The following is a 27,941-nucleotide window of genomic DNA, read 5'->3' as shown; positions in this document are numbered from 1 at the left end:
AAGTTCAGGCTGATTTCACTATTTTTCCTATAAAAAAGAAGACAGCAATTCCCTTAAGTGATTCCACTAGAGATACAAAATTATCACTTACACTGTCAAAATGCAATTTGTAGCAAAATCTAGTTGCTATAAATTAATAAAGACTATGAAATACCAAGGCAGATAGGTGGCACAACGAATAGAGCACCAACCCTGAAGTAAGGAAGACCTGAGTTCAAATGTGATCTCAGACACTTAATACTTCCTAGCTGTGTAACCCTGGGCAATTGCCTCAGCAAAAAAAAAGAATTATTAAATATTAACTGCAATCCAAGTCTTTAATTTTCAAACCATTTCAAATAGGAGAAAAGGTTTGAATTCACAAATTAAAGGAGTAAACATTTTAAAATACCATTTAAGTGAACTGGTATTTTCAGTTTATATTCATTTATCATATCTTCTTTTATATGAAATTAATTTCTGTTGAAGATTACATTAGTGATCATATAAAAGGGGCTAATTTAGACGGGATGTAAACAGTAATTTGTTCCCTATTGACACATGTCAACTTTAAATAATTTAGTGGAATTTAAAGTTTTATGCTACAATTATGCCTGTCATGAAAATTCTGAAAGTCAAGAGTGACAGGAATATGAAAATGCAAAAGTATCAGTCCTTTTTTTCAATAGCAGCAGCCTAAGCTTTTCAAGGGGCTAAGGGCAAAAGGATAAGCTTTAAACAAGTTAACATGTAAATAGCTTTGCTAACCTTAATTATAGGAATACTAGCTATTCGTATTAGTAGAAGTATTAACAAACTTAAATGGAAAGCAAGTATGTATGAAGTTATCATTAGTGTTATTTTTGGGTCTCAGGTTAAGTTAATTAGCAAGCACCCAAACAGTTGAAATTGTTCCAATAAACAATTTTTGCCCATATTCTAAACTTTATCCTAAGGGGAAAAAAACACCTTATTTATTTTGTATATTATTTGATTAGTCATTAAAGTTTTAAATTGAAAATTATATTGTTAGCTACTCTAATCACATGTTTAAATTTTTAAAAATTTAATATTTTATTTCTCCCCAAATAAATGTAAAAACAATTTCTAACATTTTTTTAAAAACTGAATTTTTTTTTCTTTTTTTTCCCTCTATCAAGAAAGCAAGCAATTTGATATAGGTTATACATGTGCATAACATACTTCCACCATATTAGTCATATTGTGAAAGAAAACATGTCTAGTCATGAAAGGAACTATGATTCCTTCAAGATTCTGAAGCTATTGATTAAAGTATGATTATTTTAAAAATTAGTCACCTGCTCAGCAAAGATTTGTACCTACTGCCTTACATTACCATCATCTACAACTTTGTTTTATTTCTTCTGCTATAATATCAACTCTCTTAAGGGCAATGCCTGTCTTACTCCTCTCTGTAAGTGCAACTAAATACTATTTTTATTCATTTGTCTTTTTTCTTCCTAAGGAAGATAAATCTTAACAGTACTGTGGATATTGTCAGGTTATTATACATACATACATATATATTTACATATGACAAACAAGTTTATAGCAAGATGACAACCAGTATAAGTTGTTATATCTAGTAATGTATCAACTACATACAGTAAAAAAGTATTACATAACAATCTAGCAAAGTTAATTTTGTTTGGAAAATATGTTTCAAATGACTCCAACCCCATCTTGATAAACCACTTTGTAAACTGCTCTGGGAAAAGGAAGACTAATTATTATTATTTAAGTTGTTAATGTGCAAAATGTTAATATCAAAATCTATTACAGACATTTTGATCTTTCTTGATCTTTAATTTGTGTTTTTTCATATTGTACTATTTCAATGTTTTCCAAATTAAAAAACTCCTGATCGATAGCCAATGAGGTAGTTTCATATAATGCTTTATTTCCACTAGAATATCTACCATCATCATTAAGTCATTCCATGGAGGACAGGGGTGGAGTTAGGAATAGACCTAGCAAAGCAGAAGTCCTATTCAACTCTAGGTATGCAAAAGTCCTTGCAGACATATAGACACTATTTGCTCTTCTGATGGAAACCCTCTCAAGGAATAAGACTGGGCTTTTCCTTTGTTTAAATCAGAAAACACACTTTTTCCAAGTTTTAGGTCAAAATTTGTGGACCAAAAAAATCCAAAAGCAGCACTATCATATTAAGAAATATGATCTTTTTTTTTCTTCTCAGGTTATTTTTACCTTCTTTCTAAATCTGATCTTTCTTGTGCAGCAAGATAACTGTATAAATATGTTTACATATATTGTATTTAACATATACTTTAACATATTTAACATGTAGGGAACTACCTGCTATGGAGAGGAGGGGATGGAAGGAAGGAGGGGAGAAGCTGAAACAGAACTTTTTGCAAGGGTCAATGTTGAAAAATTACCCATGCATGTTTTGTATATAAAAAGCTATAATAAAAAAAAGTAAAAAAAAACATGCTTGTTTTCAGCTTTAATGGATAATAAATCATACCACAGAATACTATATGGTAAATATAAGTCAATAGTAATAAAATGTTCAACACACATAAAATGTCATGCCTTCATTAATATGAATTTCTCCAATATATTCTTGGTTTCAAAAGAAGTAAAATAAGCTACCAAACATACTGACTTGCTTTAAATACTCAGATGTGAGATACACTTTTTCCATAAAAAGATCTTTTTTTCAGAAGATGCTTAACAAAGAAACAATTGTCAATGGTTTCAGTTCAATTAATTTAATTCAATAAATTTCATTTAGTACCTACTGTATATATGAGAGGCACTGTTGGGGTCAAAGGAATAATAAAGACCAAAAGATTATCCTTGCTGCCAAAGAGTTTTGTTTGCTTGTTTGTTTGTTTTACTACTTGGGGAGAAGATATGAAGAAGATAAATATATTAAAATCAAGACAGTGAGAGATGAAGGACAAATTAGTCATCTAAAGAAAATGCTATAGGAAGATATAAAATAATACTTTTTAGGAACAGGGAAACCATAGGATAAATGGATACGTGAGCTGAACTTTGAAGAGAAAGATCTAGAGCATTTAATATTTTTCCAGTTGGTTAGATCAGACTTTATTTGTGTGGAAAGTGTTTTAGTTTTGCTCATAAAGTTTCTGATTTTCCCTTGGCAGATAGATTCCTAAATAATTTATACTATCAGTAGTTACTTTAAATGGAATTTCTCTATGTAACTCTGACTGTTGGATTTTGTTAGTGATATATAAGAATGCTGATGACTTATGTGGGTTTATTTTATAACCAGCAACTTTGCTAAAGTTGTGGATTATTTCTAATAACTTTTTAGTAGAATCTCTAGGGTTCTCTAAGTATACCATCACATCATCAGCAAAGAGTGATAATTTGGTTTCCTCATTGCCTACTCTTATTCCTTTAATCGAAGAGAAAGATCTAGAAGGCTGGGGATTCCAGATTGCAGATATGTATAAACATGTAAAAAGTAAAGATATGGAGTTTAGTGAAGAGCTAATAGTTCAATTTAGCTGGAACAGAGTTTAGAGGAGTAATGTGAAATAAAGCCAGAGTTAGGTTCCGTAAACTTCTGGTCAGACTTAAAAACCAAGCTAAGGAGTTGTGTATTACAACCTAGAGAGAATAAGGAATGAAGCTATGAAGATTTCTGAGCTGGGTTAACATGGTTAGAATTGGGTCTCAGAAAGCCAATTTTGATAGCTTTGTGGAGAATATATTGTAGATGAGAGAGAATACAGCCAGAGACAGACAAAGAGACTCTTTAAGGTAGGCCAGCCAAGAAACCAGGGATGGGGAAACAGGTCTGAAAACAAAGCCATTAACAGTGTGAACCAAGAGAAGGGCACAAATACAGATGATGTTAACTGGGACAGAGAGCCTATTAGATTGAGAGTGAGAGAAAAGTTGAAATCATCTTTTACTCTGATTACAAACCTGGGTGACTAGTAGAACAATGCAGTATAAAAAAAAAAAAATAGGGAGACTAGAAGGGTTGAGGAAATGAATTGTTCAGCTATGTGTGGCTCAAGAGTTTTGAGATGCTTGTGGAATATGCAGATGGTATTCTACAGACAGTCCAGGAAGACTGAAGGTGGTGGGGATTAGAGGAGAGAGAGAAAATACTAAGAAAGAAAATGTAAGAGAAGATGAACTTACTACCAAAGGAAAACCAAGTACTTAAATTTCCTGGGTCTCAGTTTCCTCATCTGCAAAATGAGGTCATACTAGATAACTTCCAGCTCTAATTTTTGATCCTATTAATACAAAAAAAGATTAACAAGGTATTGGTTTGTTTACCAGTTACATGAATAGGAATTCTGGAATCTTAGCTATCCATTTATCCATATATGCATACTTTGTACATACATACACACACACACACACACACACACACTTTAGGGTTAAAGAGTTCAATTTTTATAAAGGTGAATTATTTTTTCTTTTACTGATTTATTGTACTAGCTCTGAAAAAGATAGTTTCTCATAATAAAAGTAAAAACAGTGAAAATTATTTCATGAATTTTCAACTACCTTGATGTTCTTTATATATAATGTCATAAATGATTAACTGCCATACTACATACCAATAGTTTCAAGTAGCTACTTGCAATTTGGTTCCTGTGTGATTTTAGGCTTAATTAAAAGGAACTCAGTATCAAAATCTATCAAATTAAATCTATGTTTAGATAGATTTTTTTGTTCACTACAGCCTTATGTAGTAGACAGTACAATCACCATTCTCATTTTATAAATGAGGAAACTGAGTCTCTGAGGCAGTTGTCCACATCATACATGTTGGTGAGTGATTTATACCCGTGTCTCCTGACTTCTACTATGCCACTAAACCTATCTCCAACAAGATCTATGTTAATTTAATTAAAGGATGAGTTAAATTAGGGCATGTGAAATAATACTTAAATTAAAATCCACATAAAATAGTTAGAATATTTAAAGGTGGGTATCAGTCCCATTCCCAGTTATCAGCATTACTTCAAAACTTCCAAAGATGGACACTTTTCCCATATTTTATTGGGTAGGCAGATTTCATAGCATCACAACAGATCTAGGAACCTCAGAGGCCATCTAGTCCACCCCCCTCATTTTATAAAGAAAACATATCCAGACGGATTTTTAAAATTACCCAGTTATATGAGGAATAAGAGTCAAGAGGTAGAATTGAAACCAGGCTCAATGATTTCCTTTCTACTGCTGAGCCCCAATTTACCAGGCTCTCTGATTTCTTTCTACTGCTGAGCCCCAATTTTTTTGAGATCCTGCAGCCAACAGGTTGCATCACATCAAATAATGAGCCTCTCCAATTTTATGTTTGTTACCTGTGGATCAAACCAATTAAAGTCAATCACCAGGTCTGTACTCTAACCTTCCCACTTTGGTTCACTGTGCATTCTTTCTGACCAGTTTTCAGGAGTGCTGGAACTTGCCACACTATGGAGCATCAAATAAGAGCTTTAGTAGAACATTAAATTATTGATTTAAATATCCATAACTGAAATCTATTGCTTTCTTCTCATTCCTGCAGTTATCAGATGCTTACCAATGGAAAGAATCTAACCAGAAATCCCTGTCCTAATTTTCTTTCTTGTTCAAAGTGCAACAAATTGTATACATTAATTACACTGATGCTCAAAGTTCTCCAATAACTGTTGTATATTATCTAATGGGAAATCTAAGCTTTGTAAGCAGTGCAAAAAACCTCAATAATCAAAAATATACAATAATCACTCTATACAAACATGGTGGTTAGATCCATTCTCACCTCTGGGTCTGTGGGGGAATAATAACAAAGGCATTCTTAAATGCTTCTTCCTTCTCTCCCCCCTTTAGTTTAAGAAAATCTTTTCCCTTCCTTCAAAACCCAGCTTGAGTGTCATTTGACCATTTCATCTTGATGTAAATTTATTCCTAAATCCTTTACTTCTAGTCTATAAAACTCATTTGGATTTTTTAAAAAAACAGACCAAAATTCTGTTCCCAGACCCTCTCAACAAAACAACAAAAAACAAAAAAATGGAAAAACCACCACACCTAACAATTACAAATTTTTCCAAAAAGTCCAGCATTACAATGCAGTAGGACTTAAGTGAAGTAGTAGACATGTAAATGTAAATAAATTCAACTATAGATGTGTTCAAACATATATTTATCACTGTTCAAAGTATAAATAAAAAGAAAAAATGTCCTCTCTATAAAGGATTTAACATTTAATCTCTGGACAATTTCCTTTATTAAAAATTCTAAATAACCTATTTTCTCTTCTGAGCAATAAAAAATAAACTTAATATTTTAGGTTATAATATCTTCAAACTATAGTCTTATTTGATTTCCAAAATGCCTCTCCGAGTTAAGTTCAATTTTCTTGTCGGAAAAAATAATGATTGTTGGAGGGGATGTGGGAAAACTGGGACATTGATGCATTGTTGGTGGAGCTGTGAATGAATCCAACCATTCTGGAGAGTAGTTTGGAACTATGCTCAAAAAGTTATCAAACTGTGCATACCCTTTGATCCAGCAGTGTTACTACTGGGCTTATATCCCAAAGAGATTATAAAGAAGGGAAAGGGACCTGTATGTGCACAAATGTTTGTGGCAGCCCTTTTTGTAGTGGCTAGAAAGTGGAAACTGAGTGGATGCCCATCAGTTGGAGAATGGCTGAATAAATTGTGGTATATGAATATTATGGAATATTATTGTTCTGTAAGAAATGACCAACAGGATGATTTCAGAAAGGCCTGGAGAGACTTACACGAACTGATGCTGAGTGAAATGAGCAGGACCAGGAGATCATTATATACTTCAACAACAATACTATATGATGACCAGTTCTGATGGACCAGGCCATCCTCAGCAACGAGATCAACCAAATCATTTCTAATGGAGCAGTAATGAACTGAACTAGCTATACCCAGAAAAAGAACTCTGGGAGATGACTAAAAACCATTACATTGAATTCCCAATCCCTATATTTATGCACACCTGAATTTTTGATTTCCTTCACAAGCTAATTGTACAATATTTCAGAGTCTGATTCTTTTTGTACAGCAAAATAACATTTTGGTCATGTATACTTATTGTGTATCTAATTTATATTTTAATGTATTTAACATCTATTGGTCATCCTGCCATCTAGGGGAGGGGGTGCCATTTAAAGCCTTTTCAGTCCTCATCACCCTTTCTAAAACCTTCCTGTAAGTACAATGTGTGCCCCAACAAAACTGGTCACCTTACTGTTCCTCATATATGGTATCCCACTTCTGCTTCTCTGCACTGTTTATTTCCTATACCAGAAATGCACTTCTTTTTGCCTCTGGATTCTCACAATTTTAAATTTCCTTTAATCAGTTTAAGTGCCAACATTCTCTAAATGTTTTTCCTGTCCTTGAAGTCCTCCATTCTCTCCCACTCTGGTCCTTACCCTCCTTAATACTTTGTGCAGAAATCACCTTGTCTATATTTACATATGTATATCTCTCCCCATATCTTTTAGGACAATGACTTCCCATTTTCCTTTGCATTACTATGCTTGATAAATCCTTAATAAATGCTTGCTGATCATTGACTGATAAAGGGGTAAGTAACTTACCAAATGTGTTATCTATTAAGTGATGGAAAATACCAGAATACCAGGCAGAAATGGCCTCAGAACTGGGCCTCACATCTCAATAAAGGCATTAAAATGCCAACACAGACCACATCAAAGCTTCTGACTTCAAATCCACACTCTTTCCCAAAATACCATCTTATCTGATCAAACAAGTCAAGGAAACAAAAAATAAAACAAAATGCACAGGTTTTCCAAAAGCATTACTTGAAAAAAAAAAAAAAAACAAAATGCTTTCTAAATCAGAGGAATGCAATCTGTTCAATATTTAACAAAGCAGTCAATTCAAAGTACAAAACAAATCACCATGATATTTAAGCTGTGACTCAACAAAAAACCTAATATCTGAACCAATATCATGAAAGGCAAAAAGGCAATGCTGGGGGAAAAAAATTAAAAAAAAAAAAAAAAAAAGACTTTTTTTTTTTTTTTGCGCTAAATATATTGTCATTCCTCAAGATTCTATTAAAATGTCACTTTCTGAAGGCTGGTCTCAATCCATCCTTGATGCTTGCTAGTATTTTCACTTCTTAGCTTACCTTCCATGTGCTTTATAAATATCTTCTATGTATCTAGTTAATGACATGTTGTTTCTCTTATTAAAAAGTAAGCTCCTAGAGAGTATGAGCTAGTTTCTGACTTTCCTTTGATTTTGAGAACTTAGCACAGTGCCAGATAACAAACTTACTGATGTAATGAAAATGCAATAAAATGATTATAATTGCTTAAAAGAAAAATTGAATTTCCATTCTATAAGAACTAGTCACAAATAGGGACATAAATCTGGTCTCTTCTTAGTTATTAATAAGTAAGCAAACAAGTTTAATCCAGTAAGGAAAATAGAAAACATAATGTGTAAATCCAGAAGGTTTTTATAGAGAGGAGATTTGATTTTCAGGCAGGAGATAGCAAGTACAAATGTACAAAGAAGGCAGAATGAAATCATGGAAAATAACACAATTAGGACTTTATATAAAACCTTTCTATTTGTTGTGATGAGTCTAATTGAATTTCCTAAATCCCTTGACATCATATTGTGTTCCACATTAAAAGGTTTCTAGTTATCTAAAAGAATAATCACAAAATTCCTCTCCGTCTTTCAAGAACATTTAATAATCCATTGTACATTCAAGTAATCCAACTTCAACTCAAGGTTCATGGTGGCGAGATACTCCCTTTACTTTTCCCTCATTGATGCCCTCCTCAAAGGCTATATTGCCAAGCCTTCTCTACCCAATACCTTTTCTGCTGAAGACCTTACTTCTTACTTTGCCAAAAATAATTCAACATGCAATCTCTTTTCTCTTCTCCCTCCATTTTTAAAACCTGTGACATCATCTCATACTCTTTTCTCCCATTCTGACAAAGAGATGGTTTCCTTTTGTTTGTGCCAAAGCCAGTTTCTTTAAAAGTACTTACTCCTACTCCCTCCAATCTTATCCAAAAATTTACCTCAATCATTTCACTTAGCCTCTCTCTTGCATCTTTAGATAATAAACTGGTTTATTCTCTCTTGGTCTTCAAATATACCTATTTTCCAATCCTTAAACCTTCATTAGATACAGGACAACTGTTTTAAGGAGATGATAGTATCACTCCTTCCTCTCTTAATCCAACTCCTTGATTATGGCCTCCATTTTATCTCCTTTCTCATTTAAGACTTTGTTCTCTCAAAGTTACCTAAGATATATTAATCACCAAATCTGATGTCTTTCCTTGGTCATAATGCTTGTTAATAAATAGCTAGGACTTTACTGCAAAATAGGTTATAAATATTTTTTCCTCATAATACCCTGGGAATTAAGCACTTTTATTAACTATATTTCACAGAAGAGGAAACAGGAGGTAGGTTGAATGATTTGCTCAGGGTCACTTGGCTAACAGTACTAAGGCTGGATCTGAACTCCGCTATGCTTGAGCTGCATTTTTGACCCATTAATCGCCAAGTCCTTCCCTCTAGACTTAACACCATTCTCTCCTACTTCTATCCATTTGCTCTCTCAGTCTTCTTCATAAGCTCAGCATTTATAATTGTAGGAGGCCAGTAATAAGTATATAAAAGATCCTTGGGGACACATATTGACTGAGTTTCACAATGTAACATCACTGATAGTTTACAAAATAAATATAAATGCAATAAAACATTTCCCAATTACACTTCAATCTCATTCAGGTTACAATCAAGTATGATGGGCCATATGTTTGATAGTGCTGATCTATAGATAATATGTCCCCTCACTGAGTAGTCAAACCTCCATGGTTTTAAATTCTATTCAAGGCCCTCTATGTTGTCCTTTATACTCACTTTCTTGGTAACCTCATCAAATCCCATGAGCTTAACTATCATCTATGAATATCTCCCATAATGAGTCCCATACTATATATCCAGCCCTATTACTTTTCATGAGCATCAGTCATTTATTACTAACTGTCTAATGGAGATTTTAAACCATATTTTGGAGACCTCAAACACAATGTGTTTAAAATCGAATTAATTATCTTTCCTCCTATCAAGTTCCCTTTCCAAATTTCCCTACTTCTGTTGAATAGCACCATCTTCCAGTCTCTCAAGTTAGTGATCTCATACTCTTTACTTTCCCTTAATCTACTCAGTTCCCCCAAGATGGGGGAACCTAGTCTACCTTCAAAGTATCTTGTGTTTGACCTCTTTTTCTCTCCACTTACATAATTAGTATGACCTTAGTTCAGGTCTTATCATTTCTCATCTACACAAACCTCACTGCTCCAGTGTATCCTCCACAGCAGCCAAAATAATTTTCCTTAAATGCAGATCTGACCATGTGACTCACACCCTACTTAACTCCAGTGGCTTCCTTTTGCCTCTTTTTTGAGTCATTTTGACCATGTCTCACTTTGAGACTCCCATTTGGAGTTTTTTAAGATAAAATATAAACTCCTCTGTTTAGCTTTTAAAGTCCTATATGACTCAAACCCAACCTATCTTTCTCACTAGCCATTCTTTTTGTTCCCACTTTCTGAAATATGCACTGGCCTATTGCTCTCTGCCTCCACCCTCCTCAGAATTTGTGTCCTTTGCCTCAGAATGAGCTCTTCCTTTTAGATGCTGCTCAAGTTTTTCCTTCAGGAAATCTTTCCTAATTCCTGAACATCAAATGTTTTCTCTACCAAGAGATTCATAGTCATACTTCATTCTTGGTACCTGCATTCTTTGTATCCCAGTGGCCTAGTAAAGTGCTTGGCATAGTGGGAAAAAAAGTTTTTATTAAATACCTGCTGATTCATTAATATATGTATAGTAGGTTCCTCCAATAGAATGCAAGCTCCCAAAACTACAGTTTCTGGTAATGTCTAAATAAATTGTAGCATGCTCAAATTCAGGTTCTGTTGTTATAGTATATTTCCCAAGAAAATACATATTAGGTATTATTCCATCTCAAAACTACAAATGAGGGGGCAGCTAGGCAGCACAGTAGATAGAGCACCAGACTTGAGTTCAAATTTGACCTCAAGATACTTAACACTTCCTAGCTGTATGACCCTGGGCAAATCACTTAACTACAATTGCCTCAAAAAAAAAAACCCCAAAAAAACAAAAACACTACAAATCATTCCAAGACATTCTTCCTAAATCACCACCATATAAAAAGCAATTATTCCCACAACTAATACAATAATCTCATCAAAATAGCAGATGCCTCAGAGCCCAACGGGGTTCCAAGCTACAGCAACAGTACAATCTTGTTGCAACAAAAATATAATCTATTAATTTGCTATGAGTAGGAATGGCACTTATTTTTGTTGTACCTTCATTATTAGAGACAAATAGATCTTTTATTCCTTAAATCCATTACATAATTTTAAAAATTCAGAAATATCTCTACATTAACATTCACCAGTCCCAAATCAAGGATGTGAAACCATAATATACAAAAGGAAAGACTTTTTAAAAAAAGAGTAAATGAATAAATTCCCTTCTTATACTTAGAAAATAAGGCAAACCACTAGTTTTACATTTGTTCAGAGCATAAAAATGAACTACATATATAGTGCATATCATTAAGTTAAGAAACAACGACAACAAAAAAGACTAAACATTTAGGTGTTACCTACAAACCACAGGGTTTCAAGTTTTGATACTGAACTTGAATTTGTAAATGTGTTTCAAACATTTAACAGTGTGACCTTGGTTTTTTCAAGAAAAGCATTCTGAATATTTGTTTTAGAATACTTTTAAAATGTAATAGTCTCTCCTTTTATTTCCATTAAAAGTTGAAGACCTCATAGTAAGTCAGATTCCATTTGGGAATTCTAGCTTTAAAGACAATGTGAATGCCTTGCTTGTATAATTTCAGCTTTTAAACAATATAAATTTTACCATCCCAAATCCTAAAATTCTTGTTCAGTCATAATCCTAGAAAAAGTTAACTATACTCCTTGCTTCCACTTTCTCACATTCTATACTCACCCCCATAATTTGGCTTCCACTGCACCACTCCCTCTAATACTGCTCCTTCTTCTCCCTCCTTTTTATTGCTAAATCTGATGGGCATTTTTTCTCAGTCCTCACTCTTCTTGACCTTTCTGCAACATCTGATGCTTCTAATCATACCCCTCCTCCTAAAAAAAACAAATTTGGGAATCCCAGGTTAGAAAGTCTTGTTTGGATGCTCTCTTCTGTTGGGACTTTTCATGTAACTACCTTTCAGGGATCGACCAACCCTTATTGATCTCACTTGCTGGTGAAATCACTTATCAATATTCTATTGTTATGTGGGTGGTTCTCCTTATATTCCACTTCTCTAGAGATCTCATGAGTACCTGTGACTATCATTTTTATTGCAAATGACTGTCCAAGTATCTGAATTTAGGCATCATCTCTCCTGGGCTTCAAACCTCTATCTCCAAATACCTGTTAGACACCACCTTTATGTGGATATACCGTACCCATGGTAAACAAATGTGAAATGAAGTCATTATCTTTCCCCCTAAATCTGTCCAAAGCAGGTAAGTTCCTTATTCTATCCTAACTCTATCTCCCCAACATTTCTCAATTCCATCTCCTTACCTGCATTTACATAACCACAACCGTTCTTCACCATTCAGTCACTTCTCTGAACTAATTTAAGTGTTCAACTTGATCTTCCTTTGGTAGATTCTCAACAATCAATCCTAATACCCTATCAGTACTCTATTCATGAAGCTCCCCCTTCACTGCTTTTGGAATAAAACACAAAATCCCTGTTTTGGCCTTGAAAGTCCTTCATAATGTGCCTTTAAAATTGATTACACAACACTTTGCTAGCCTCTTTCCCTCAGACTATACACTTCAGCCAAACTGTTCTACATATTCTCAGTGCACCACATTTTCTGCATATAGACTGGGCGCCTCTTGTCCATTGCCCACCTCCCAACATCCATGTCCAAAATTCTCTAGCTCATTTCTACTTCCTGGAATCCTGAGCTGCTTCCAAATTCAATTCAAAGGCCTCTCAATAACTTCTTTAATAGGGCTTCTCTTCTAGACCAGAACTTTTAAAAACTTTTTTCCACTTGAGACCCCTTTTTGCCCTTTACTTGACCCCGGGTATGTGGGTATACATTTACTGATAATAAATCATAATTTCACAACCTCTATAGTTATATGATCTGTGAATTTTTATTCTAGTCACTCCACTGGATCTGAATATTTAACTGTCCTACTGCGCCTACCATGACTTCCTTTAGCAAGTTAGAAAGACCACATAGGTGTTTTCAGAGCGCGCTGAGGTATGCCATTTTCACTGACATTATGAAATCAAATTTCTTTTTTATATCCCCTCTACTGTTTTAACTGCTTTTAATAAATTAAAAACCCAACTTCTGGGCAAGAATTTTCAAGTACAAATGGAAGATATAATCGACATGCCAACTATTCACTGTACTACTACTGAAATTCAGTGTAAAACTTTATTAAACAAACACATGCCAAGGATGCTTTGCATATCTTTCCACACAAAATAAGGTGGGTACCATGTTATCATTATTAAATATTAGGTGGCACAAAGCAGCAAAACATAAAGTTATACATCTTAGTAACAATCAATTCAAGAATATAGGGGCCTGCTGTGTGCAGAGGACTGCACTAGAGTAAGCATCAGAGAAGGCACAATGTTTAGATGAGATAATCCTTACTCTCATCATGCTTATAATCTAGTAAATGAGGCAAAATTATAGTACTTGCAACTATCTCTTTCTCTCTACTCATACAATCTTCACCTAGGTTCTGGTCATCTTCATCTCTCACCTGGAGTACTAAAGTAACCTCTTATTTGATGAACCACCTTCATCCTTCAAACATCTGCCAAACAAATGTTCTTAGATCACTGCTTTGATAATGTAATCCTGCTACTAAAAAAATTTCAAGTTAGTTTTAAAACCTCAAATTGCTGCTACAATAAAACACGATATCCTTGGGACCAGTCTTAAATACCTGCCACAATCCAACTCCTACCATTTGCCTTCCAACTTTGATTTTACATCATTCCTCTTCTCACAACAACCTAAAACTATTGCCTGTAGACATTTCATCATCCAACTTCTGTACAGGTCATAATATCACTGATTCAGAGCTTTCTTACACTACCATTGGATTCAATCCTCTTATTTTACAAGTGAGGAAACGGAGACTCAGAGAGCTTTGTCTGAGTTGTGTGGAGTCTGAACGACGATTTTCATGACTAGGATTCCAATATCACTCACTACACCAGGCTGCCTCTCTGGGCTCTCTCACAACTGGGATGCAAATTCTTTTTACCTGCTCCACAAAATTCCAATATTCCTTTGAAGTCTTTCCAGACTTCAAAGTAGTACTTTGTTTACCTATTTGTACATGAAAACATATTCTAACCCCTCCCTGTAAACTGTAAACTCCTCCAGGACAGGGCATTAGTTTTTTTCCCCATATCACCAGGACCTACTTTACCACCTACTTTACCTACTTTAACGTAAGAGTACTATAGTATAATAACAAAGATATCAAAGATCCAAGTAAGAGGAAACTTAAGGCAGGGGTGTTAATGTGGACAATCAGAAAGAAGCACTTCAGATAAACTTTAAAACAAGTTTTTAGGCAATTCTCCAATTATCTTACAGATCAATAAACATTTAAATTATCTGATGAAAAATTGGTCAGGGGAAGTAGCTACAGATGAGCAAGATCTAAAAACAAATGCATAATATATTCTTCAAAACCAAGGGAGAGGATGGGGTTGAAATCAAGGGAAGGAACTTTATCCTATCCTCTCCCTCAAAAAAATTACTGAGGCAACTGGAAAAAAGCCTGACAGATATCAGTTTTAGATTAGTATTATATACAAAATATCAAGTTAAAATCCAAATGAACTATATAAAATATAGTCATAACTTTAAAAAATTGTGCAAGAATTCAAAGTTATAGTTTTCCCCACCATAGTTAAGGGAAGAATGTATAGATGTCACCCCCCCAAAAAAAAAGTTAGATCACAAATATATAACTTTTTTAAAAAATTTATATATTAAATATCTGACAAAAAGATTAAATACCATTAGATAGGATGAAAACTTCTAAGAAAAATTTCACAACAAATTAAAACAATCATCAGTAATTACCTAAAATCATCCAAAATCAAGTAATAAGAGAAACACCAGTAATGATTCTAAGATTTCCATACTACCCTCAATTTAACAAAGATTGGAGGGGGTGCCAGTAGCACCATTTGCTATTGGTGCAACTGTGATTTGTTTTAACCATTTTAGAAAACAATTTGGAACAATAAAAGAAAACTTACTAAATTGTTCTCACCTTTGGACTCGGATTTCACTGCTAAGTAACTATACATTCCAAAGGAAATCACAGATAGCATGAAGAGATAGCTCTATTAAGTACAAAAATGATAGCATCATGTTTAATAAAAATAAAATATGTACCCAAATCTTGCTATTTGGATGTAATGGGTAAATGTTATTATACCATCAAAAAAAAAAAAAAAAAAAAAAAGACATCCCTCCTTTGTTATTAAGAAATTGATATTTAACATTAACATTAAAAATCACACCATAAAAAGAAAAAATTAGAAGAGATCCAGATCAAACAAATACCCATCACAGATCTGGTTAAAATAAAAGGATATAAGTGAAAGATAAAATAATTAATAGTAAACTCAATTTCATCAAAACTAAAAACTTTTTTAATACCCAAAGAAGGGAAACTATCAATTTGGGGGGAAAAATATCTTTACATCCTAGCTGATACCAATTTAAAAATTGCAGACTCTTGGTAGTAGGAAATACCAAGAATCAATCATTCAGAAATAACTAGACAATAGATATAAATAGTTCTCAAAAGACCTGGAAACAATTAACAAGATTTTGAAACCATTAACAAAATCATATAAAAGAGAAGATAGTAGAAAAGTGGGACCACTAATTGGTGAAAGTGTAAGTTGGTCCCACAATTATTCTGGAAAACAATTAAGATGGGTCTACCTTTAGAACCAGAAGCCCCAAGAAGAACAAAAACAGAAAGAGCTCATTTAGACCAAAATATTTATAACAGCCCTTTTTGTGGTAGCAACAAACTATTAACAAAGTAGTAGATGGCTACCAATTGGGGAAAAGTTAAAATTGCAACGAAACATTATTGTCCCATAAAGTCACAAATGTGAAAAATTCAGAGAAGTATAGAAAAATTTCTATGAGTGGCCAAAGCACAACCAGGAAAACAGTAACTACAATCTTCTAAATGGAAAGAAAATAATACTGAAATTTGGTCAAATATAATAAGCTAATCTCCAAGAAGACAGGGAAGATGGCCTCCTTTTCTGCATAAGTGTGAGACTGGGCTTTTATATAAAACATTTTATCTACCACTGATGTGTTGGCTAATTTACCTTAATTGAATTCCTCTACTCCTTCTGTTTTATTCATTCATTAGATAGGACAGCCCAGCAAGTAAAAAAAGGGGAAGTATATATTAAAAATGAATGTGGTATAAAACTAAAAGATACCAATAAAGTTTAAAAGACAAACTAATTTTGAGGAAAACACTTTGTAGTAGGGCTTGGTTTAATGGTCTGCTATGACAAAACAAAGCATACTAATCAATATTTTTAATAAAAAAATAATTTTTTAAAAATGAAGTGGTTAAAGATGGTACCAAGTTGCCAAAATTTGTCAGATTTGTTTGATAGATATTTACATATATTTCTGATAAATTGAAATTTAAATTTAAGAATAAAACAAATCATTTAAAAAAAAATAAGATGACAAGAGTTTAGGAGCTGGGGGAGAAGAAAACATTCTAAAGTACAGGGTACAGTTATCTATATGAGAATAATCTAATCTATGGATAAAAAGAGTATGAATCAAAGCAAACAAGCTAGGGTATCAGATTATGATGGGCATTTAATGTTATGCCAAGAATTAGTTAATAATTTCAGATTTTTTAACTATTTACAAAAGTGGAATCGCAATTGTATAAAAATTGTATCTTTTAGCAAAGGAGCACAGGACCAGGACTTACTTCCTTCTTCTACCGTCAGCAAATTTCTTCTCTTTTTCCCTCAAAAATCAGACTACTTGTTTAAAAGTACTTGAGAGTGATGTCTTTTAAAAATTAGATTTACTTGGTTTATTTCAATGAAAAACAAGATTAGAAAAGCAGATTTTTCTCCTTATATTTTTTTGGAAGTTGAGATTCTCATAAAGTAACAGTAAATTCAATTCAACTTTTATGCTGGAGAAGACTGTCACTGGCAAATCAAAGATTGGGATCATTATTATCTGAAACTTAACTGAGTGATGGTGTTAACTACAAGCTGAACTAGTTAGGACAAATGTGACATTACCATTGATGTCCCCATCCCACAAACCCAAATCAATACAATTAATTGTAGGGGGAATAGAATTTCTCCCGTTCTTGAATTATATTAAGTTTTTACTAAAAAAGAATATAAGTACAATCCAATTTTTAAAAATACAAAATTCAGATATCGACACTTTCTAAATCATGCCAATTCTTAAATTAGGGATGAATCTGCACCCATTTTACAAACACTAAGATCAAAAATGATACAATTTGCAAAACTTTTCCAGAATGCAACTCTATAAAATGAAGTATACCAAACTGCAAGCATGCTCTAACAATATATGCAAACACATATAGGTGTATAGAAAGTCCACAGACTTATCACAACAATTAAACAAGGACTCACTAACAACAAAAAGAAATTTAAAGGGAGAAGAGGAATAGTTTTTTTTCTTCCAGATTTGTCACATAATAATAGAAAGGGCAATGGATAGGAAACCAATAATGTAAGCTACTTAAATGATCTTGAACAAATAATTTCATGTTCTTTGGTAAAGCTTATTTTTTCTATTAAATGAGAAGGGGGTTCAGGATATGAAAGTTTCTAGGAGATAATCTCCAAGATCTCTTCTTGCTCCTTTTAGACTTTACGATTCCATGATCTGGAATTGCCACTGTTCTTCTATTTCACTGAAAAAAATTATTCCCATCAATCTATATCCTAATCCCATACGCTAATTTTAATGTCCTTAACATTGTAAGCATAAGCCTTGGCTTCCTAATTCAGTGTAAAAAAATAGCTGATTTTTAATTAGATTTTTTTTAAAGGAGCTCAAAAATCCAGACTTTATTCTGAACTTTACACAAAACATTAACTTTATAAAGTGAAAAAAGATCCCATAACCACAAAAGCTTTTTGACTTGTTCATAAATGTTTGATTTAAGAACATGTCGAGCCAAACTCCCTACCAAAAAGTAGAGTAATATGTTCAGTTTCATTTGTTCCTGTATTTCTATTCTGTTGGTGATTATGTAATAAATGCGATTCTAAATTCAGTCATCTTGGTCCACCCAGATGACTCAGTCACATCCTTTGAAACCAATTCCTTTACACACTGGGGCTTCTTTTCAACCCTATCACAATCAAAAGAAAAATAGCTATGAACATAGTTCTTCTGATAAAAAGATCAGGCTAAATTAAGACATCTCACTTCCATTCCAGATCTTAATGTCTGTCCACTTCCCACCAAAATGTATTCATTTAATAAGCATGGCAATAACATATTAGTGTATTTAACTGGCCTGTATTTACTAGAATTGTTTAGTTTATATTTACAGCAGCAGTATTACTTTTCTGGTGTTGAGAGAGAATTTTGATAGGCTTAATGGGAAATTCTTTTCTAATAATTAAATCAATCAAGATATTAAGTTTCATTTAGCTTGTCAAGAATGTAATTCTGAAGGACCCCACTTCAATGCAACCTTGAGTATTTAACACCTGAAACTAGAGGTCAATCTATATTTTAAAGGAAATTTAAAATTCTCTGTGGTATAAGGTGAATGCTTATCTGTGTTTATTCTAGAAGCTTAATATGGAAACCAGTTACTAATATTTGAATATGGAAGAGTATGTCTACTACAAAATTTCTTTTAATGGCTGTCACTGCCCTTCAGTTTAGCTTCGAATGTTTAGGTCAATTCTTTCTCTGGTTAGTGGTTATCAGGCAAATCTCGAAATGGAAGGGAAAAAATAATTTAAATAGTAAACAGAAATTTGCCTTCAATTGTGCCTATGCTATAGGTACAGCAAATATACAGAACTGGCATGTTGCAACTGATGCAATTTCCTTTCATAAACTTAAAACTTTAAATGTTGAAATCAATTTGCCCACTTAAGGCACGGTTATACTCAAGATCAGTAAAACTGAGGCACTTCTGGAAATGCTTAAATTAATTCATAAGACCTTCCTAGAAGCATTACCTATTGAGCAAATTAAGCAACGAAGGGTCTCTTCTCGGTTCCAAAATAGTGTAATACTGATACCTACTCACCCCCTCCCACATCAGACTATTTGCAAAGCCTGCATATAAATAAAAATAAAACAAAAAGACAAGAAACTGCAGTCACAAGTACTTTAATTTTTTTAAATCACTCGTCCAAAACAAAAGGCGCGCTATGCTACTCTCTCGTTAACACAAGTAAAGATGAAAGCGGTACTGTCTCACAGGCAAGGTGCTGAAACTCCGTGAGAGCTTGGCGCCTCACACTACACTTGGTTCCTTCAGAGTCTGAAAATGCGATGGCTTCACGACACTATTCCTTTGCAAAAAAAAGTTAGCATGCAGCCGACACGCGGCTATTTCGCTTTAATACGCTGAGCAACCAGAACGATTTCATCAGTTGTTTTTTATTGTGCGTTAGTTAACATTACAATGTGGGATCGCTGCTGTACAGTTCGAGCTTTATGTCACAGAGCTACAGCACAGATGACAGTACGATACACAAGTCTGTTAGAGGTACTGTTCTATACTGGATAACTTCCACAAACTGCGGTTAGGCGCGCTTCGTCGGTTTCCCGGAATGGCCAATACACTGCACCCTGTTTTAAGTGGCACCTGAAAACCAAGGTATGCAATTCCTTAGGGTCGGAAGTCATCGGGTGAGGCGGGCAAAGAAGGGGGGGAGGGCAAGAGGCGAGCGGAAGGAGCCTCCCGTCAGACCCCCCTCATCCAAGAAAAGAGTTTCTGCCCTGCCTACAGCGACCACAAAACCAGGCTAAGCGGGCGGCCGAGGGGCCCTGGCGCGGCTCGCGGGACGTCCTTCCTCCCCCGGCCGGCGGCCCCGCGCACCGGCGGCCCCTGGCTCCGGGGACTTTCGCCCGCCGCGCTGCGGGAGTCCCGAGCGCGGACCTAACCGACCTCCGGCCGGGGTGGGCAAGGCTAGCCTGCGGCAGCCCGGCCTCTCCGAAGGGGGGGTCCTGCGAAAGCAGGCGCTCCGGGGGCCTCGAGAGCAGCCCCACGTGGGAGCTGCGGAGAAACGGAAATGCTTTCCCGGAGCAAACTCACCCAGCGCGCCGGCAGCGGCGCGAGGCCCCGACGACCTGACGGCGCCACCCAGCGGCGAGCCGGGAGCCCTGCAGGCGGGCGCTCCTTCCCCGCTCACCCCCCCCCCCCCCACCTCGTTCCCCTCTCGCTGCACAAGGCCCAACCCAAGAACTAAAGACCACAAAATGGCTGCCGGCCGCTTCGTCACGTGACCCCCTTTGTGCCTTTCGGGCCCCCGAACCCGGCGGGTCCCGGGTGGAAGCGGCCGGGGGCGGTGGGCAGTGCTGGTGCGGGCCCAGCGGGGCCGCGGCGGGCCGGGGGCCGAGGCCGAGGGAGTCGGGGCAAAGGCCGGGCCGGCGACTGAATGTCGGCGGGGAAGAGAAGATGGCGGCCATTTTGTGTGGGGCTGGCTGCTCCGTCGCCGCCGCAGGCAGCAGGGGGAGCGGGGCCTGGCGCTGGGTCGGGAGGGGAGTTTACACGTACCGACTCCTCTTCCTTCTCCATTCCGGTGGGCATCTGCGGCACGGCCCGGTTTATCGAGGCGTATTCGTGCAGATCGGGCAGATCCTCACAGCGGAACACCGGCAGCGGCTTCGAGGCGTCCAGCGCCCGCGCCCGAAACGACAATTTACTCATCTCAGGCGCAGCAGAAACCTCTCCGCTCTGGGGAAACGGCCCCGGCCAGCGGGATCATGGAGAACCCGGGGTTCGGTCCCCACTCGCCTGCCGCTGCCGGGGACTTGAGGGGCGGAGCGTGGAGCCCGCCGTCCGGGCCCTCACAGCAGCCGGGAGGGTGGGTGCCTGTGCCGCTCCGCTCCGCTCTCACTCGCTCTCTTCAATACGCCATGGCCAACATGGCGGACATTAAAACTCCACTGTGCGCTCTTCAGCCAACCCCAGCCATTCCCCACACTGCATCGCGCAGCGGCGCGGGCACGCGGCGGAGGGGGGGAGCGCGGGCTCGAGGCCGGGCGCCGGCACGGGCTGCGCGCGCCCCCGCCAACCCCTGCTTCCCAGCCTGGCTCCGGCTCCGGCTCCGGCTCCGGCTCCGGCTCCGAGGCTGCTACCGTCGCCTGCTCGCCCAGCCTCGCCTCGCCTCGCCCTGCCCCCGGCCCTCCCCCGCCCGGCCCGGCTCGGCTCCCTCCCGCGGCGGCCCGAAGAGGACCGCGCTGCCGGGACCTCGGGCTCCCCCGCCTCCAGCGCGCCCCACACGCCCCCCGCCCGGCTCCCCGCTCCCCGCCGCGGCTCCGCAGGGGCGCTCGGTCCGGCCGCCGCCGCCGGGCTCCGGGCCATCGCGGCCGCTCCTCCAGCCCGGGGGGCCCGGCCCGACCCCCGAGCCCCCCGCCCCGGAGCCCGCCGCCCGCGGGGGAGCGCGACCGCTGCTGCCGCGGGCGCCGAGGGAGGGCAGCCTTCCGAAGCTCGATCGTTCCGAGCGGCCGGGGCGCGCTCCTGCGGCCCGCCGAGCAGCTTGGGGGGCCTCGGGGAGAAAAGCTCCTAGCGACGGAGGTGCGGAGTGAACACACTCTCACACACACACACACACACACGGAGACGCGTGCGCGCCCACACAGCTCCGGAGTTTCTTCCTCAGTGAAACGGTCGGCCAGTCCCCCAAGCCTGGCTCCGCGCCTGCCGGGTGCAAGCCCGGGGCTCGCCGGCTCCGGGGCCGCCGGCGGGCGGGAGCGTCCCCGCCAGGCGCCCGGCTCACTGTATGGCGCGATCCTGGGAGACGGACGTCGTTTCCCACCCGGGAACTGCAGGAAGGGAAACTAAGCGCGGCCAGCCCGCGGATCGGGGCGATTTCGGAAAGAATTCCATCTGGGCACGGCAAGGGCCCCCTCCCCCGATCCTCCTGGGACTCACGCTGGGTTATCAAGCACCGACGTCCCGGCGGCTGGGGAAGAAGAGGGATGGACGGCCATTCCGAACTACCTGGGCATCTTTCTGCCGCAACATCGTGCGAACATTGCATGCCCGTGGTGAAAAGGGTGACACCGCACCTGCGAGTGCTCCAGCCAAACACCAAGCACGCGAGGGCACCTGTAGTTACTGGCAGGAAGCTTGTCATGTAAGGGTTATTCCCGATACTAAATAGGGGTTTCAAGGGCTCCTTCCACTGAGATGCTTTAAAACCGTTTTAGGACGTCATGATGGGTTTTGCAGAAAAGTTCCAAACAGTCACTCAACAAAAACGTCTGATCGGTTCGTTTCCCCAGGGTAGGCAACTCCCGTCTCATAGAAATAGATGTGATCAATGCCATTAACTCCTGGGCTAGGACCTGGCTTGCGGCAAATTGCTACTTACCAGCCTGCGTTTACCTGTAGCCCATCCTGGAGAGGGGGATATTCACCACTTCCCTCACCCATGACTATGTCAATATAAATTATATTGATTCAACAAACTTCGGAAAGTAGACCCGAGTTTTCCTTAGTGTTGTACAAAAAGCCTTCCTCCTCCAGAAATAAATTCGATGGCTCCTTTAGACAGGTAAATCCTCTTACAACAACAATAACCCTACACATAACTATCGAATGCAAACTATTATATCCAAGGTACTTTGAAAGTGTTACTTAAAATAGGCATCAAAACACTGGAGAGCCACTTTGTAACTGAGCAAATCCCTTCTCTCTTTCTCCATTCCCTCCTCTGTAACATGGAGATATGTATTATCTACCTCATGGAATTATATGGGAAATGCCTTGTAAACATATAAATGTGAACTATGATACAAAGAAGAAAGAGGTAGTCTCTGAATTTCAGGATACTTAACAGCCTCGTAGGGGGGATAAGTACAATACAAAACTTACTCCTAAGTAGAAATAAGTACCATGAATACAGGGCAAGGAACAATCACGTTAGGCCATGAAAAACTTTAAGGGAAAAGGTATCATTTGAGCTTAATATTAAAGAATGCATAGAATTTCAATAGGTTGAATTATTGGAATAAAGTCAAGGATGTTGCTCTAATAAGCAGAGGGGTTGATGAATGAGAGAGCAAAATATGTTTGGGGAATAGCAAGTCTGATATTAGAACACAATGCCTGTTTAGCCAACTACATGGAGGTAAAGCTGAAAGACAGGCTTACATCCAATCAGGAATCTGAACTTTATTTGGTTGCCACCGGGTATTCTTGAGTAATGGATTAATGTACTCGAAACTGTCCTTTAAGAAGAATTGCTTGGGATGTGGCATATATGGTATGGGGAAGATTACAAGGAAGAGCAGTTAATAAACATAATGGTCCAGGCATGAGATTATATTGGTCTATTTTCAAGTCAAGGTCCAGGGGACAGACAGAAAAGGAGACATGATTAAGTGATAATCCTGATAAATTATGAAAAAAAATTAAAAACCCAAAACCTAGATTCTATTTCAAATTTGGGATTTATGCAAATATTAATGAACTTTTAGCAGGAAAAGGAAAAGAGTCAAATCAACAGAACCTAATGATAGTACCTTCACACACACATGTGTATATATATGTACACATAATCATGGCTGTTACCTAGTCCTGTCTTACTTCTTCAAAATATATCTACAATTTGTTATATAACTCATTCTCTCTTGTCCCAATATCATCCCACTTAGTCCAGAATGGACTTTCTGCTTTCTCTGTCTCTTACCTTGTCCTTTTTCTTGCCAGCCTATGCAACAATATTCCTAAAATACTTTTATTGTTCCTCCTCAGATCCAACACCTACAACGGCTCCCTGCTGCCCTAATACCCAACATAATTTTCATTGCTACCCAAAAGCCAAGTGTCAGGAACAATCGGTTCACTGCCATTAGTATATACTTTGCTCATTCACCCCTAGGGCAGTCATCCTTCCTCAGTCTCCCTTTCAAAATCCTTGTCTATTTCAAGTTTAACCTTCATCCTGAACTAATGATTTTTTTGGGGGGGGGGGGGCAGTTCTTTTATGTGTATTATGAGCGGGTTGTACTTCATCTCCAAGATTTTTTCAGTTCTAAAAATTCAATGAAAGACTGATAATCTCTTGTATCTCTGAGCTCCTATTACTTGCAAAGTCAGTTGTACAAAATGTTGTTTTATGATTTAGCTCTTCAACTAGACTATTATAAGCTTCCAGAAGGCAGGTGCTATGTCTTCAATATCTTTTACATTCTCCCAAAATGTCTAGTACAGTGCTGAGTACACAATAGCTATTTGCTAAGTGTCTGTCAATCTGTGCACGTATATAATATACACACACACATTTTAAATATCAATATTTGTAAAGATCCTAGTTGATGAAAAATAGTGTCTTAAAATATTAGGATATCTTTTTTTTAAATAATGGATCTCCAAATGCCTTTATCCTCAAATTCCATGAAAAATTAGTTTATGAAAATGTAGAGTTCTCCCCCCTCTCCAAAAAATGAAGGTTATTAGGGAAATTGATGCTCCTAAAATTAAGAAGTTAATATGCCACTTTAGTTGTAATACATTTTTGTGACTATAAATTACTAAGTACTCTCCTAAGTTCTCATTTGAAAGAAAGCCGGTTAACTTATGCTTCATATTTTATTTGTGAATAAATAATGTAATAATAACAAATGAATGTACACAAACTGGAGTTATAAAAAAATGCTTTTTAAAAGGGTCATGGGACTGGTTTAAGACATTTATAGTTACAGACAATTATAGTTAACTCTCCAATGTTACCTTAAATAAATTATTAACTTCTCTGGGTCTTTTTAAATTTTATTTTCTAAAGAGAAAAAAAGACCTTTCTCCCACATGGAATGGCTATGAATGTCCATATTGTTAGTATCAAAGTAATAAAAGTACCCTGAGGGAAAAGAGCTCTATTAAACACAAAGCACTTTATTTTATATTAGTTAAAAAGTAACTAAAGTTGTGGTTTAAAAGCCAATGAAAAAGAACTTCACTGAAGTTTAGACCAAAAATGTCAGAAGTGATTATTTTCCACTACTTCCAAATTTGACCTTAATTTCTTTAGTACCCAAATTAGTAAAAGATCTTACCACTGTCTTGCTAGACTGGCAAACTGATGAAAAGAAAGCTTAATAGAGGTTAAGACTAGTATAGTAACATTTAATGGGATTATTTCTAGGTGTAATTGATGAGAGAAAGTAGTGAAATAGTGAAATTATAATCTGAGACACTAAAATAACTCCACAACCAAATATTGACTGAAATAATATTACTCAATAGTAAAAATAGTCTTGGTTTTTATTATGATTTGGATGTCTCTCTGCCAAGTGAAACCAACAGTTTAAAGTGTTGCTGGCTTTTATGAAAAATTAAATAGTTGGAAAGCATTATGATATTTTGGTTACAGATTTTCATAGATCACAGTTTTAAAGCTGGAAGGGACCTTAGAGGCCATCATAAGGTCAATGTCCTCATTCTAGAGAAGAGGCCCAAAGAAGATGTGACTTTTCCAAATTCATCCACCCTGTAAGTGCTGGAGGAGGCATTCTCATTCCTTGATCTTAAATTCATCATACTTTCCACAGAAACACATTTCTCTTAATAATGGTTTGATTTGCACTTGATAAAAGGGCTATTGGTAAGTCCAGTAGTTAATTTATTAAAAGTAAAAGGGTATCTTTGAAAACTAAATAAAAGACTAAAGAATTAAAAATCAGGCAGATAAGTAAGAGCATTTACAATTATATTGAATTATAATTATATTGAACTATCAATTGACAAAATTTATTGAGAGCCTTCTGCATGCAGACCACCAAGTTAGGTAGGCATTAAACATGAAGAAATTAAACCAATCGAAGGAAACAATCCATTTTCAAGAATCAAAAATTTATAGAATCTCAGAACTGGAAGAAAATTTAGAAGTCATTCATTCAGCACACATTTATTAAGCATCTACTATGTACTGAGTCCAGTGATTAGCACTGCATATACAAAGTTTATATAAGACATTATCTTTGAACTCTTGGAGCTAACATAATATGAGAAGAAAACACAAATGAGTATAATTCATTGTACTTACATAACAAGTAGATTATAAAGGCACAAAACAAAAGTGTAAAAAGGTCATCACTGGAAAGGGGACATCAGTAAAGTTTCATGGAGGAAATGGTATATGTATTGAGTAGGAGAGCAACAGACAAATAGTTAAAGAGTTTTCCAAATGACCATAAATAAAAGTATGGAGGCAAGAAAATACCTGTTTTGTTTGAAAGAAGAGAATGGTCTACTTCATCTGCCTGTTGAAGTGTGTTTAAGGAGAGTAGTATGAGATAAGTACAGAAAAGTAAAGGATCAAGATTGTGGAGAACCTTGAATGATAGACAAATAAATATGAACTTGGCTTGAACAAACATGAATATGAATTTTGCCTATGGAAAGAATCCTGGCTTCTAAGTCAGGAGTTGTTATTGTTGTTTATTTGTTCAGTCATATCTGACTCGGACAAGCCCTTCTATTTACTATCTTCTGAAGTCTGTCAAAAGTTCTTTTTTTGTTTGTTTGTTTGTTTGTTTCTATAATACTTTTATCCATCTTATCCTCTCTCATCCCTTTTTCTTTTTATCTTCAATCTTTCTCAGCATCAGGGTCTTTACCAATGAATACCATCTTTTCATTATTTGGTCAAAGTTCTTAAGCTTCAGCTTCAGTCTTTGGTCTTCCAGGGAATAATCTGAATTGATTTTTTTAAGTATCACCTTATTTGATCTCATTGCTATCCAAGGGACTCTCAAAAGTCATCCCCAGCACCACAATTTAAGTGTCAAATTCTGGAGCTTTCAGCTTTTCTTATAACCCTCACAATATATTACTACTAGAAAAATCATAACTGACTATTAGAAAAATTATCTCAGCTAGATGAGTCTCTGCTTTTTAGTATGCTATCCAGATCTGTCATACCTGTCTTCCAAGGAACAAGAGTATTTAAATTTCATGTCTACAATTGCCATCTACAGTGATCTTTGAGCCCAAGAATATAAAATCTGGAACTGCTCCATTTCTTCTCCCTCTATTCACTAGGAAGTGATGGAACCAGTTGCTAATATTTTAGATATTTTATTTTGAAATCTTAGTTGTTTTTTATATTAAGCTTCAAGATGCTTTTACTCTCTTCTTTCACCCTTATCAAGAGGCTTCCAATTCCTTTTCACTTTCTGACACCAGAGTGATAGATATTTGCATATCTGAGATTTTTGATATTTCTACCAGCCACTCTAATTCCAGATTTTGATTCATCCAGCCTGGCATTTCAGATGACATATTCTGCATATAAGTTAAACAAATAAGGTGACAATATTTAGCCTTGTACATACATATATATATGTATATATATATATATATTGCTGAGGCAATTGAGGTATTGGGGTTAAATGACTTGCCCAGGGTCACACAGTTAGAAAGTGTTAAATGTCTGAGACTACATTTGAACTCAGTCCTCCTGATTTCAGGGCTAATGCCACTGCACCACCTAGTTGCCTCTTTCTTTTCCATATTAAACCAATCAACTAGAAGATG

The 27,941-nt window shown here is 37.2% G+C and overlaps 1 protein-coding gene across 3 annotated transcripts in view; it reads right to left on the bottom strand.

Moving 5' to 3' along the window:
• EPC1 (enhancer of polycomb homolog 1) overlaps positions 1–21,378 on the bottom strand; it is a 64,138-nt gene extending 42,760 nt beyond the window's left edge. For 2 of the 3 annotated variants that reach the window (XM_031939735.1, XM_031939736.1), the window contains exon 1: positions 20,952–21,378. In XM_031939735.1, the coding sequence (XP_031795595.1) occupies positions 20,952–21,104 (153 nt within the window). In that variant the 5' untranslated portion in view covers positions 21,105–21,378. Of the gene's footprint in view, positions 1–12,065; positions 19,933–20,951 lie in introns of those variants that run through there. The other variant, XM_031939737.1, reaches the window with a different exon arrangement.
• Positions 21,379–27,941: the final 6,563 nt, after the last annotated feature.

Source organism: Sarcophilus harrisii, chromosome 5 (assembly GCF_902635505.1).
Source record: "Sarcophilus harrisii chromosome 5, mSarHar1.11, whole genome shotgun sequence".
NCBI classification, from domain to species: Eukaryota; Metazoa; Chordata; class Mammalia; order Dasyuromorphia; family Dasyuridae; genus Sarcophilus; species Sarcophilus harrisii.
Note: the sequence above shows the minus strand (reverse complement) of the source record. Positions and strands in the feature narration are given on the sequence as shown.